This window comes from Salmo trutta, chromosome 33, assembly GCF_901001165.1.
Source record: "Salmo trutta chromosome 33, fSalTru1.1, whole genome shotgun sequence".
NCBI classification, from domain to species: Eukaryota; Metazoa; Chordata; class Actinopteri; order Salmoniformes; family Salmonidae; genus Salmo; species Salmo trutta.
The window spans coordinates 27155490-27170874 of record NC_042989.1 but is presented as its reverse complement, the minus strand read 5'-3'; the positions used below and the strand labels follow the sequence as shown (position 1 = coordinate 27170874).

The window sequence follows — 15385 nt, the reverse complement described above, 5'->3', positions numbered from 1 at the left end:
CTTTTGACCGGTAGTGTATGTATGCTACCGTTCAAAAGTTTAGGGTCACTTAGAAATGTCCTTGTTTTTTTTAAAGAAAAGCACATTTTTTGTCCATTAAAATAACAGAATATATCAGGAATACAGTGTAGACATTGTTAATGTTTTAAATGACTATGTTTTATGGAATATCTACATAGGCGTACACAGGCCCATTATCAGCAACCATCACTCCTATGTTCCAATGGTACGTTGTGGTTTTTTTATTTTTTATTATTATTATTATTATAATATATATTTTTTAATCATTATTTATTACAAAAAACACAAGGAAGGGGTAACATTAAAGTATTAGAACATGAAGGACAAACAATACAGCATCAAGACACTATCAAACATGTATCAGTCTTTCAGCAACAGAGCCATCCTTATATGTGAGGGTGCGTGTGGATGATAGTGATATAAAATGTCATAGTTTCCTTTTTCATGATCACAATCTTGTGAAACCCGAACCCTGCAAGATCCCCCCACAGTACCCCAATAGCTGTCCCTCAACCATTCGAGACCCCTCCCACAGTCCCCCCCGGAAGAAATAAAATAAAAAATACAATTAATTCCATTCCCCACCCCCAAGAACCCCCCAATGCACCACCAAGAGAATGAACGAAAGAGAAAAAAGGAAAAGACAGAAGAAAACAGAAAACAATGCAATCAAAAATAAAATAAAAAATAAATGTAAAACAAAGGACATCAAGGACAACTGAAATCATAACAGCAATGCTTACTTTATATGTTTGTGTGCATGTCTGGCACTATTACATGCATGTGTGTGTTCTTGTATGTGTTTATTTGAATGAGAGTGTGTGTATATGCATGTGTACAAACACCTGCACGGCATCAGCCTCAGGCAAATCGGCATTAGTTGTATGTTGGTGTACGTTGTATTAGCTAATCCAAGTTTATAATTTTAAAAGGCTAATTGATCATTAGAAAACCCTTTTGCAATTATCTTAGCACAGCTGAAAACTGTTGTTCTGATTAAAGAAGCAATAAAACTGGCCTTCTTTAGATTAGTTGAGTATCTGGAGTATCAGCATTTCTGGGTTCAATTACAGGCTCAAAATGGCCAGAAACAAATAACTCGTCAGTCTATTCTTGTTCTGAGAAATGAAGGCTATTGAATGCGAGAAATTGTCATGAAACTAAAGATCTCGTACAGCGTAAACCGGCTCTAACCAGAATAGAAAGAGGAGTGGGAGGCCCCGGTGCACAACTGAGCAAGAGGACAAGTACATTAGAGTGTCTAGTTTGAGAAACAGATGCCTCACAAGTCCTCAACTGGCAGCTTCATTAAATAGTACCCGCAAAACACCAGTCTCAAGTGAAGAGGCGACTCCGGATGCCGGCCTTCTAGGCAGAGTTGCAAAGAAAAAGCCATATCTCAGACTGGCCAATAAAAAGAAAAGATTGAGATGGGCAAAAGAACACAGACACTGGACAGAGAAACTCTGCCTAGAAGGCCAGCATCCCGGAGTCGCCTCTTTGTTGGTGTTTTGCAGGTACTATTTCATGAAGCTGCCAGTTTGGTTAAAAATAAGTCCTAGATTATTTGCCCATATCATGCAGCCGACGTGGCAGTGTGGAAATTCTCAATTGAGCATTGTAAAGTACTTAAGTAAAAATACTTTCAAGTACCACTTAAGTCGTTTCTTTTGGTATTTGTACTTAACTATTTTTATTTTGACAACTTTTACTTCACTACATTCCTAAAGAAAATACTGTACCTTTTACTCCATACATTTTCCCTGGTCATCTACTGCCTCTGATCTGGAGGACTCACTAAACACAAATGCTTTGTTTTGTAAATTATGAGTGTTGGAGTGTGTCCCTGGCTATCCGTAAATAAATAAAAACTAGAAAATAGTGCCATTCTTAATGTAAGGAATTTGAAATTATTTATACTTTTACTTTTGATACTTAGGTACATTTTATCAATTACATTTACTTTTGATACTTAAGTATATTTAAAACCAAATACTTTTAGACTTTTAATCAACTAGTATTTTACTGGGTGACTTTCACTTTTACTTGAGTCATTTTCTATTAACATATCTTTACTTTTACTCAAGTATGACAATTGAGTACTTTTTCCACCACTGCAATTGAGTGCAGGAAATGCAGAAATGTAATTTGTTCTGAAATTTGTTTTGGTTGAAGTTGAATTGAACAGTATAAAACAATCAGAATGGAGAAACATTCTATGTGATTTCAATGAGTCTATGTGTTGCCACCCTGGGATCACTCACTACTCATAAAGCAAACGTATAAAACTTTTATTATTCAAAAACTAAAAATACCGTAAATTTTCTGTTTTTAAATACTGTGATATAATATTTTAGCCACATCTCCCAGACCTAGGTCATGCGCAGGTAAAACAATTTGGCTAATCTATATATATTGCCAAGTCCTATTCTTGAAGATCAAGGGGTATAACATTTATTGGAATGACTGGAATTCTCATAAGACTTTGTTTAATGTAAAGATATAATTTAATTGTATAATTATATGTCGTAGAAAGCGAGGGGTTAGAAGAAGCCTACATAACCAACCCATATAGTAAAATTGAACATCCATATTTGGCCAGCTATGTACTGTAAACTTTAACATTGATTTATCCTGCAATAGATGTCGTTCAATTCGTAACATCAATTTTTGTCTTCTTCTAATGCCTCTTAAGGGGAAAGTAATCTAAAAGTAATGAAATGTAATCAGATTACGTTACTCAGTTTGGGTAATCCAAAAGTTACGTTACTGATTACAATTTTGGAAAGGTAACTAGTAACTGTAACGGATTACATTTAGAAAGTAACCTTCCCAACCCTGATTGTAGGTGATCTAGAGACGCATAATAATAATTTAATTCATAGGACATTTGAACAGCATTTAATCATACAAATAAAAACATGTTTTTTATACTTCATATGTTGACAATCTGCACATGTGGGGTTTGAACCTGCAATGTATGGTTTCCAAGCCAGGGCTTTTATCCACCAGGGAAGCTCTCTTACATATTTTATTGTTCAGTATAGCATTGCAGTATGGTCAATCCACAATGTTAAGCCTTCTTAAACATGTCTAACCCAGAGAAATACTGGTAACGTGGTTATTCACCCATCCTCTTTATATGCTGTGCACTTCTCTTCATCACGTGTTAAACGTTTTATTATGAAATGTGATTTTGAAATTGAGAAAACGTCAAATTGTTTTCTTATTGAGTTTGAAGGTTCTTAGTTTGAAGGTTCTGAGAAGCATATGAATACACAACAATACAAATCAAATGTTCAAGTTATTTAAAGGAAGCCCTATCTAAATAAAATCACATTTTATAAGACTTGCACCAGATGTGATGAAGGGAATGTCCTGTGCAACCCAACTTAAACATTGTATGAATGTCACCACAACTAAGCATATTTTGTGTTTTGGGAACCCATGTACCCACACTGTTCCCACAACCTAACTACATGTTCTGGGAAACTTTAAAGGATTCAGAAAGGCTGTTCTGTCAACATTCTTGCAACATCAAAGCAACGTTTGGAGCACCCTGATAAAAACTTTACGTAAATGTCAGCACAACCGGACAGTTTTTGTGTTTTGGGAACATATCCCTTGTCATGTCCCCACAACCTAATGAAACATTCTGGGAATCTTTAAAGAACAGATTAAATGTGTTCTAGGAACGTTCTTGCAAAATCAGGCAGATGTTTTATACAACCATTCTATAATCATCACCTCAACTGGACAGTTCTTGTGCTATGAGAACATTTGCCACAACCTAACGAATGTTCTGGGAACTTTCACAGAAACAATTTTGGTTTGCTGGATAGTATGGTAAAGTAAAGTATAGACCAGGATACCCTTCTGTATGAGAGGGAGAGAGGGAGTGAGGGAAGGAGCAAGAGAGCAACAGAGAGACAGGGAAAGTGACAGAGGGTGATAAAGAGATGAACAGGGAGAATGAGAGATAGAGAGATAAAGACAGAGGAAGATAAGTGAGTATAGTGGTATAAATGGTGAAAAGCAGGGCGATAGATTTTAGAAAGACAAAACAATGGAGTCAAACGGTGAAAGATAGAGAGATAGAGGGGGAGAAGGAAAGCAGATGAGATAGAGGAACAGAGAACGAGGGGGAAAAGAACAAAGGAGAAAAGAGCAGAGAAAAGGATGAAAGCAGGAGGTCGTGGAACCCTTACAGTTTCAGGGTTGAATTGATGACTGTGTTATGTTTTGTTGTATACAGTATTGTAGCTGTAGGTTACGGTCTGAGTGAAACCTACCAGGAGGCGTTGCCGTGGGAGCTGTTGTCAAGGTGACAGAGGAGTTCCAGGTTCTGGGGGTTGTGGGAGTTGTGGGGATCGTCTGGGCATTCATGGCTCCCTGACTCCCACTCTGGGGGCATCCTCCAAACAGCCCCACATGTCACCACGCGACTCTCACTGGCTGGAGGGGACGGAAGAAACAGGCAGAGTTACACACCTGAAGGGGGTGGGCGAACTGGGAACTCACTCAGGACATGGGTGTGAATGAAAGACAGCACACAAAGGGTTCCAGCTGGACCAGACCTATAGGACCTACTTAGGGACCTGTTTTGGGGTTCTCATAAACCTGGTACAGCTAGATCCCTGTAGGTGCTGGCTTGCAATCAAATCCATTTCTTGAGTGTCCTGAAATGTACAGCGAGCTGATCGTGAGTAGATCGATCGAGCAAGTCAAGTGACAGAAACATTATTCATAAAAATAAATTCCAAGTCTGACATGCATGTGTGTCTACAGTGGGAGGGTCTGGTCTCTGAGTTCTAACCCATTCCAGCAGCAGCTGTCATCATGTGAGCTGAAGTATGTATGGCCCAGCTGACAAGAGAGGCAGAGAGAGGGAAGAAGATTGAGAATGATAGCAATAGAGCAAGAGAGAGAGGAGATATAAAGAAAGAGAGCGAAACAGAATGAGAGAGAGCGAGAGACTAACTGTGGGCCTCTCCCTCTGGTTTCGGCTTCCCCTAAAGGCCTACCCTGGCCTCCACGACTCCCTGCTCTCCCAGTTTCTCACTCTGTCATGGCTGTCTACACATGTAAAGCTATGCCCCGTTCACACCTCCACCACACCACCATCTCCACCACACCCACCACAACACTATCCCCACCACAACACCATCAGGAGAGAGACAGCCCACCTCCCCAGATCAGACAGTGAATAGGAAGGAATGTGCCTCAGCAGCAGCTGTAGAGAAAAAGATAGTGGGTAAAGTGAGTGCATATGATCTTCACTTCTTTTTGACTGGGGCTACTCCATTAGATTGGATGTCATGATAATTACATTTTACATTTTTACATTTTAGTCATTTAGCAGACGCTCTTATCCAGAGCGACTTACAGAGGTGAATGCATACATTTCATACATTTTTCCCCCGTTTTTTTTCTTACTGGTCCCCCGTGGGAATCGAACCCACAACCCTGGCGTTGGAAACACCATGCTCTACCAACTGAGCCACATTTCTCTTTTGAACTGTACTCTGACATAACGTGTATCACAGCCCTCCGCCACAATAGGGCTGACGCAAAGAGAGGAGAGTGAGAGTACCGTGGCCTTGTTTTCAATGCCTCTCTCCTGGTTTGTCTCCTCACAACTACAGTAGCCTACATCCAGAGCTGATTCCTACTGTCACTAACCCCACCAAGGCCAAAGGCATCCATCTAATAAACTCAGAAATGTAATTACTTTTTTTTCTCCACTCTCTCTCATCCAAATCGTCTCTTCATGTTTGTTTAGATTTGTAATTGTCTCGAGGCAACTGTTGGCAGAAGGAGTGTGAGAGAAATGGGACGTGTTACTTTAGCATAATTGCTAGTGTGAAATGGCAGGGTGGGAGCATGGTGTGAGTCTGGGCTTGTGTGTCATATCTTGGCCATGGTCAGGGGTACACATGGCTGGCTAACAGGGTTCTCACCGCCTTGCCTAGATGGTTACATATAAGTAACATCCTTTAATTTCAAGACAGAATGCAGTATACCTTATGGGGTCATGAGATTTTCCTGAACACACGACTTGACCAGGAAAAACACTGGCCCCTAGTTGTGAGAGAGAGACTAGTAACATAAAGACAGGAACGAGACTGAAAAAAATGAGAGATAAAGAGCGAGAGAGGCAGACAGACAGAGAGAGAAGGAGAAAGAAGAAAGATGCAAGGGGAGCGCGGTCGGGAGCCTCACTTTTGTTGTAGCAGGTCGTCAGCACGGCTTTATCTGCAGGACTGGCACTGATGTGCCATATCTCCCCTGCCTGGTGCTGCAGGACGCTCTTACTAATGATGTTATTCTCATCATCAAAGTCAATGATGTGGATCTGTGGAAAGGAGAAAGGAAGAGAGGAGAGAGAAAGAGAGGCGGGAGGAGAGAGAGTGTGAGGGAAGGAGAGAGGAGAGAGAGAGAGAGAGAGAGAGGGGAGAGCAGTGAGGACGAGGTTCTAGTGAGAACACAGACAGAGGAGCGCCTCCTCCCCCTCATCTTTCACCAGTCGCCCTAACCCTCAGCAGTACAAAGCACCCCTCACACAAAAAGGTTCCGTCTTTAATATGACAGTGAACGCAACCTTAAATGCAGACATCACTTATTAAGATGTATTAACTTCACACACCCACTGCGTTTTTTTTGTCTCGATTTCCCCTTAAAAGCAGCGATTAAACACTCCTTCAGAAGTTGGGTCAGATTCAGAGGAGTTACAGAGAGTGCCACGTCTTAGACGGCAGAAAGGTCCAATAGAGGAAAATCGATCAAATCTAGTTTGCACCCTTCACAACATATGATAAGTAACATGTGGAACACCAGAGCAGGCAGGGGTCACTGTCTGTGAAATCAGTAAAACAGTATGTTATTATTACTGTTATTTTATTGTGTTACTATTTCCTTTTTTATTTATACTGAACAAAAATATAAACGCAACATGTAAAGCATTAGTCCCACGGTTCATGAGCTGAAATAAAAGATTCCAGAAATTTCCCAGACATGCAAAAAGCTTATTTCTCTCCAATTTTGTGCACAAATGAGTCCCTGTTAGTGAGCATTTCTCCTTTGCAAATATAATCCATCCACCTGACAGGTGTGGCATATCAAGAAGATGATTAAACAGGATGATCATTACACAGGTGCACCTTGTGCTGGGGACAATTGTGCTAAAGTCACTCTAAAATGTGCAGTTTTGTCACACAACACAATGCCATAGATGTCTCAAGTTTTGAGGGAGCGTGCAATTGAAATGCTAACTGCAGGATGTCCACCAGAGCTGTTGCCAGAGATGTTAATTTCTCTATCATAAGCTGCCTCCAATGTCATTTTAGAGAATTTGGCAGTACATCCAACCGGCCTCACAACCGCAGACCACGTGTAACCACGCCAGCCCAGGACCTCCACATCCAGCTTCTTCACCTGCGGGATTGTCTGAGAAAGCCATCCGGACAGCTGATGAAACTGTGAGTTTGCACAACCGAAGAATTGCTGCACAAACTGTCGGAAACCATCTCATGGAAGCTCATCTGCATGCTCACGTCCTAACCAGGGTCTTGACCTGACTGCAGTTTGGCGTTGTGACCGACTTCAGTGAGCAAATGTTCACCTTCGATGGCCACTGGCATGCTGGAGAAGTGTGCTCTTCACAGATGAATCCCGGTTTCAACTGTACCGGGCAGATGGCAGACAGCATGTATGGCATTGTGTGGGCAAGTGGTGTGCTGATGTCACCGTTGTGAACAGATAGCCCCATGGTGGCAGTGGGGTTATGGTATGGGCAGGCAAACGCTACAGACAACGAACACAATTGCATTTTATCAATGGCAATTACATTGGACAATGGTTGAGAGGTGTTGAGGACCCAAAGCTTCCTGTTAAATTGATTGCAGTTTGTCTAACAGCCATGAAGTTATCTTGCTATCATCTTCAAGGTCAGCAGACTAAAGAGTTGGCATTACAATAGAAAGCGTAGGCCTAATATTTGCAAGCAAGCTGTGTGCAGGACATTGGAACTTCTATTGACTTAGGCCTATTAGAATGGACCATTATGGAAATCTATTTGATAGATATTTGACTTAGGTGGTAAAGCAGCGACAATCAAGAGGTTTGATGTGGTTAATAACACCCGTCATTCTAATAAGGCTGAGTGTCACTGCACCGTGGGGGCCATTAATCTGGTTGCACTGGACAACAACTCCAGGCACTCCTCTACCCTGTTCACTTTTTACAGGCAGGGAGGAGAGGAGCAGAGCATCGGAGCAGCAGAATACAGCGTCCTTCAGCTGCCTCAAAGTCACACAGGCTGCCATTAACCTTGGGCTGGACCACATCGAGCAAAGATTATTACACAAAGTTATAATTTTATGGAGGGGAGACATACACATAAATGTCGGTGCTGGTGGGACAGGGTAATTGGAGGGAAGAGGAAGAGCGGTAATAGGGCCCCTGAATGAACCCAGGGTGGAGGAGAAGTCCCATGGGTGATTTATCCTGCGTTATTCCCCAGCCGGAGCCAGCGGAGTGACTTATCCCTGCATCCCTCTCTCAGCCCAGTCGGGCTTCCTTCCCAGCCCGTTGTAATTATGTAGCAGAAAAAGACACGATAAAAAGGTGCTCGCCGACGGTCTCCACTTTTGGTCCTTTAGTTAAAGCTCTTTAGTGGTGCGGATGACAGTAAGCAGGACAGAGGAGTAGGGAACTGGCAGAAGTGGCAGGGTTGAGATGTTTTAATGCCCCACAAACTGGAGGAGCCCCAAAGTTCTGCCATTCATATGGCGCTGCCCTCTCAGGGCTGGAGTGGCACTTAAGGTGAGAGGAAGGAAGGGTATAAATTAGATATCTGAAGCCCACATTAGAGAGGCAGGAAGCTTAGTGACACGTCCAAGCTACTGTATAAGTGCCTGAGGCCAGAGACAATCAGGTGGTGTCTCTATGTGACCAATGCCTGGGGGTGGGACTGAAGCCATCTTCAAGGAGGAGTCCACTTGCTGGAACAGCCAATAATCATAAGTGAAACAGCATTGTGATAAGGATGGGATGAAATTATTGCTCCCTTTGTTGTGACTGCAATGCATTCAGAAATGCGGGTACAAAACACCCAACATTCTGTTTTTCAATTCTCAACAACAGTGCTTGGTGCAGGCATCACAGCAGTACTATCATTATAAGTATTTTCCTCTCAAAAACATGGCGTGGGTGATCAAACATAAGCACTGTTTGTCTGTCCAACCACCGGGATAGATTTGGAATGGGCTCCAGCAACATATTTCAACACCCACAGCCAAAGCCAGAATAAAAAAAAAAAAAGCATAGACCATTTTCTCACCAAAGGATGCCAAAACCATTTCAACACAGACATCAGTCTCTCCTCTCTGAAATCAGTAATTACACCCCCAGCCCCCCCCCACCCATTTATGGCCAACTGTTTCTGTGGTCTGTCTGCATGATGACCTAGGAAAGACACACACACACACACACACACACACACACACACACACACACACACCCCCACCCACACACACGGGTTGGAATCAGCCCAATAACAGTGCCAGAGGCCAAGGCTAAGCCTGTCCTCACAGCACTATCTGGTCCTCTCAGCACTACCTGGTCCACACAGGCCCATATGGCTAGCATGATCCTAGGCTTGTTTACTAGGCCTACAATTCTCAAAGGCACATGGCTGCTGGACAAGGCTTGAGGTAACCCACTTAACTGAAGGTACTACTAAATAAGCAGAGCGTGGCATGGACAGTCATGGCACAGGCAATAAGATGTTACATTACAACCCAGTCTTGATGCAACCCAGGAGGAACTAGTTGTGAGGTATCAGTGGGTCTCAAGTCCCATCTCAACACATGGGCCAATCTTGGCTGGAATACCCCATTAGGAATACTAGAGGCCTTGGTGGGCTGAAACAAGCAGCCAAAGAGCTACATCAGATAAAGGATCAAGTGAGTCCACTGTGGATGTTGTTCCCATCAAAAATATATAGTACGTTTTTAGTACAACTTTAGATTACATCCAAAAGTGGGCCCCACCTTAGAAGAACAGACACATGACTTTGTGCAATACCCTTCCTAGATGGTCTTCCAATGCATAGGCTATATACAGCTGTAAGGTACTCTTGGTAAGTGCAGTTGTTTGACTCACCTGATTGTCAAATTTGAGGGACTGGGTGCCCACAAGAAAGCAAATGGCATCTGATTCAGCTGTCTGGGAAGTAAGTGCCCGAGCCTGCAAAACATGATACAGTTGGTACATTGTAACACTGTAACTAATGTTGACTATACCCATGTACACTACCGGTCAAAAGTTTTAGAACATCTAATCATTCAAGGGTTTTTCTTTATTTTTACATTGTACAATAGTGAAGACATCTAAACTATGAAATAACACATATGGAATTATGTATTAACGAAGAAAAAGTAAAACAAAATATATTTTATATTTGAGATTCTTCAAATAGCCACCCTTTGCCTTGATGACAGCTTTGCACACTCTTGGCACTCTCAACCAGCTTCATAAGGTAGTCACCTAGAATGCACTTCAATTAACAGGTGTGCCTTCTTAAAAAGTTCATTTGTGGAATTTCTTTCCTTCTTAATGAGTTTGAGCATTAAGGTAAAGAAGATAACCCTATTTGGTAAAAGACCAAGTCTATATTATGGCAAGAACAGCTAAAATAAGCAAAGAGAAACGACAGTACATCAATACTTTAAAACATGAAGGTCAGTCAATACAGAACATTTCAATAACTTTTAAAGTTTCTGGAAGTGCAATCGCAAAAAACATAAAGCGCTATGATGAAACTGGCTCTCATGAGGACCGCCACAGGAATGGAAGACCCAGAGTTAACTCTGCTGCAGAGGAAAAGTTTATTAGAGTTACCAGGCTCAGAAATTGCAGCCCCAAAAAATGCCTCACAGTGTTCCAAGTAACAGACACATCTCAACATCAACTGTTCAGAGATTAGGCCTTCATGGTCGAATTGCTGCAAAGAAACCACTACTGAAGGACACCAATAAGAAGAAGAGACTTGATTGGGCCAAGAAACACGAGCAATGGACATTTAACTGGTGGAAATGTGTCCTTTGGTCTGGAATCCATATTGGAGATTTTTTTAATTCCAACCGCCGTGTCTTTGTGAGATGGATGATCTCCACATGTGTGGTTCCCACCGTGAAGCATGGAAGAGGAGGTGTTAAGGTGTGGGGGTGCTTTGCTGGTGACACTGTCTGTGATTTATTTAGAATTAAAGGCACACTTAACCAGCATGGCTACCACAGCATTCTGCAGCTGTACGCCATACCATCTGGATTGGGCTTAGTGGGACTATCATTTGTTTTTCAACAGGATAATCACCCAACACACTTCCAGGCTGTGTAAGGGCTATTTTACCAAGAAGGAGACTGATGGAGTGCTGCTTGCCTCCACAATCCCCCGACCTCAACCAAATTAAGATCGTTTGTGATTACTCCGACAGCAGAGTGAAGGAAAAGCAGCCAACAAGTGCTCCGCATACATGGGAACTCCTTCAAGACTGTTCCAGGTGACGCTGGTTGAGAGAATGCCAAGAGTGTGCAAAGCTGTCATCAAGGCAAAGGGATGCTATTTGAAGAATCTCAAATATTAAAAAAACACTTGTTTGGTTACTACATGATTCCATATGTGTTATTTCATAGTTCTGATGTCTTCACTATTATTCTACAATGTAGAAAATAGTACAAATTAACAAAAACCCTTGAATGAGTAGGTGCTCTAAAACCTTTGACCGGTAGTGCATGTATGTACAGTATGTAATGCTATGTCGATACAGGGCTTTACGTGACGAACGTAACACTAAAGCATGATGACATTGCAAAGCAACAATGTTGACGTACATCGAAGAGAGTTCAGATGAATATTTGTCAACATTAGAGTTGCATAGCTAGGACGAGGTTGCCACAGTATCTGAGCGTTAGAGATGTCGACAAGTCATACTCCTCGTCGACATCTCTAACGCCCAGATACTGGGGCAGGACGAGGTTGTCTGACATAGCTATACTGTATCCAGCTAACGTTAATGCATGCATATCTCCGACGTGGAACTGTACCTGAAATTCGAGGCCGTATATCACAGGTGCATCGTCCTCCATGTCCCACGTATGTTGCAGCTTATTATTATTGCTTGAAAGCGTTACGTTTAATGTGAGATTTCACAAATAAACTGCTTGCACTGTTTATCCATTACCTCGCTGAATGTTATTTTAATTCCGCAAACGTTAAAATAAATACTTACGTAGCGTACAGTGAATGTCCGTAAATATATCTGGAGAAAGCAGATGTTTACGGTTTAAAATGCGTAAGATATGTAAGAATACCGATTCGACAGATACGTAGGAAATTTGATTCCTATTGAACGCTGTACATTTCACTTCCTGGAAGATTCACACAGGCGCACTATTGCCGTAGCTCAGTAGCCGTCAACATTCCTTAGCAAAGGTAATCTAAAGCGCCTTGTTTTTGTTTACATTGGTTTACAGCTTAATAGGGGAGGCTGATGTATCGCTACATGTTATTTATGTAAGCAAGTGATTTGTATGAATATATTTATAAAAGTAGTTATGTCCTTTTTGCCATTTGAAGCACCTGTAGCTTAGCACGCTAACTTTAGCTAGCCATCATTACTCATTTACATTTACATTTAAGTCATTTAGCAGACGCTCTTATCCAGAGCGACTTACAAATTACCCCAAAAACACAACAATCTACTAGCCATAGAAATTTAATGAATCATTGTATATCTAAGCTTCTAAGCCCGTATGATACATTTCATTGTAAAGAACATGACAAAGTACTTACAATAAATTATATTTTTAGGTAACCTGATTTATGATTCCTCCATACTATTATTCTCAGGGAAAATATGGATAGCAACGAGACTCCTGCCCAGAGGCCAGTCACCCTGGACATCACAGGGGCAGTGGAGGTTGAGCCCAGCCTGAGTGAAGACCGTATCCCTCCAGAGCCAGCCCCCACCCTCTTGCCCTCCTCTGGTGTCCTGTTCCAGGAGGAGAGCATTGACCTGGGGTGCGAGGCCTTCATCACTCCCCAGGAGGACAGCCACAGCACACCCTCAGAGAGCCTGATTGACAAGCTCAACGACCAGATGATGGAGAGTGTCATGAACTCTGACTTCACCAACAACAGTGAGGAGGACCATGTGGTTCCCATGGACAACCTGCTGGAGCAGTTTGAGGAGAGAGAGAGGAGGAGCCAGCAGCAGCAGTGGTTAAAGAGACCTCAGTGGAGAAAGAGAAGAAGGTGGAAGTGAAGAGCAGAAAGTGGATGATCTGATTGGACAAGACACTACTGAGATCAAGATAGAGGCTGCGATGATACCGACAAGTCCAGTAGCCTCTAGCCCTGAGGAACCAGTGGATGATGTGAAACCAGAGCTAACTACTGAAGAGCAGGATGTTGTTACCGTCTCCGCTGTAACCCCAGAGGACAGCACCCCCAGCCCAGGCACCCCTAAGCATGAGACAGCACCCCTGGAGGCCAGCAGCAAAGGGACCACAACCAAGGACGAGCCCATCCCTGTGTGCACCATCTTCAGCCAGCCCAAAGCCCAGGCCCTGGTGACAGATTGCTTCCAGCCCACCCTCATTAAATCACCCAGCTTCAGTAGTGGCTGTGGCAGGGGAGCACAGAGATTACCCCTAGTAAACTGGCTCCTCTGGTCCGCCAGCCTCAGCAAGTTATCTTCTTACAGTGGCCATATCAACCTGGCTACTGACTCCTTCACCACCTCCTCTTCCTTCATCTCTGTCAGCAACCCTAACGCAGAGTCCCCAAAGTCAGCCGCCCCACCCGAACACCAACTCTCTGCCTCCTCTGGGTGCTCTCTGTCCACCTTTGGGCCTTCAGAGTCCGGTACCCCCACCCCCAACTCCTTCTTTGGGCCTACCCAGACTGAACCAACCCCCATTCCCTTCAACAGGCTGCAGCAGAGCCAGCCCCGGACCCTCCTTAGCCCTTCACCCAGCTGTTCTCGGGTGGAGACGACCCGTTTGCCAAGGCTCTGAACATGAGTGAGGCTGATAAGAGGTACGACGCATGGCTGCCCTCTGAGGAGACCAGGAAGGTGCTGATCTCCGTGGCAAGTCAGCAGTACAGCCAGGTGTTTGTGGAGAGGGAGAGGCTGGTCATGCCCAGTCTCAAGTTTGACAATCTGCAGGGGGGTTAGCTTGCCATTAATGCCATTAGCCCATAGAGCTGGGTTTCCAGTTCGATATCATTCCGAAATCTGCTTTCAACAGCTATGTCTAGTCTTGTTGTACAATGAAGTGGATAATTTGCATATTTGTAGACCTATACCTCAACATTGTTTGCAACCTACTCGTCTACCTGTGTGACTGTGTGTGTGTTTCAGGGTGATGCTGTGAAGGACCTGATGGTGCAGGCAGCTATGAAGACATGGGGGAGCAGGCAGCTATGAAGAGACGTCCTTATAGCCAACTCTGTAGAACAATCCTTCCTGGGCGTCAAACAACTAATTGTGAGTCAATGTGCGTGCATGTTAATGTTGGTGCAAACAGGGATTTTATATATCTATATGTAGTGCCTTGTTAGAAACCACTTATTTTCATGCCGGCTTGGCTTACTCATGGGCAATTCCACAGTAGTTCCACCGTATACCTCTTTCACCTTTAGATCGCTGTACTTCTACTTATTCAGTGATAGAAGACCATGTAAATGGCTATGTTTGCTGAGTTTGGGTAATGTGCATGCAGCAGATAGATATTCTGTGATGACTACCTAGAGTATGCCACACCTTCCTCATAGAATGGTGTTGTTAATAGCACAGCTCTGTAAATACCCTATCATTTCTCTGGCTCACCTCTCTCCCCTACCCCTACATAAAGCATGAAGATTAGTCTGAATATCGACCTCTCCTCCTCCATCACCCTATCCTCCTCCCTCCATCTTAGCCGCTGACCCGCAAACGACCCTGACCTGCACTTGGTATTTAAAACGTATGCACCATAGCAGCCGGCAGAGAGATGGAGAGAGAATAGATGGGAGGGAGTAGATCCTCCAGGCTCTGAGTTCTCTCCTGCTGTGCCGATGTATAATGCATGGGAGCTGTGTACATATTTCAAGGCCTTCTGGTCTCTGCTTACACAAACACACATCTGGTGCTGGACTGCAGTCTGCCAGGATGCACACATACACACCCTCTCACAGAGTAGACCACTTGACCGAAGGCTGAAAATACCACCTGGTGTGTGTGCGTCACTGACTCTACCGATGCACACCAGCCAGCGTGGGCGGCCCCCCAGTGTAAAGAGGGAGTGAAGGAGAGAAA

General features: G+C 43.4%; 1 protein-coding gene and 1 pseudogene across 2 annotated transcripts in view; one reads left to right on the top strand and one right to left on the bottom strand.

Moving 5' to 3' along the window:
* LOC115172773 (EARP-interacting protein homolog) overlaps positions 1-12415 on the bottom strand; it is a 41826-nt gene extending 29411 nt beyond the window's left edge. The window contains exons 1-5 of one of the 2 annotated variants that reach the window (XM_029730513.1): positions 12314-12390; positions 12129-12201; positions 10186-10269; positions 6244-6376; positions 4314-4476 (exon numbers count right to left, since the gene is read on the bottom strand). In XM_029730513.1, the coding sequence (XP_029586373.1) occupies positions 4314-4476; positions 6244-6376; positions 10186-10269; positions 12129-12170 (422 nt within the window). In that variant the 5' untranslated portion in view covers positions 12171-12201; positions 12314-12390. Of the gene's footprint in view, positions 1-4313; positions 4477-6243; positions 6377-10185; positions 10270-12128 lie in introns of both variants that reach the window. The other variant, XM_029730512.1, reaches the window with a different exon arrangement.
* Positions 11900-15385, top strand: part of LOC115172774 (trafficking protein particle complex subunit 12-like) — a 28032-nt pseudogene continuing 24546 nt past the window's right edge.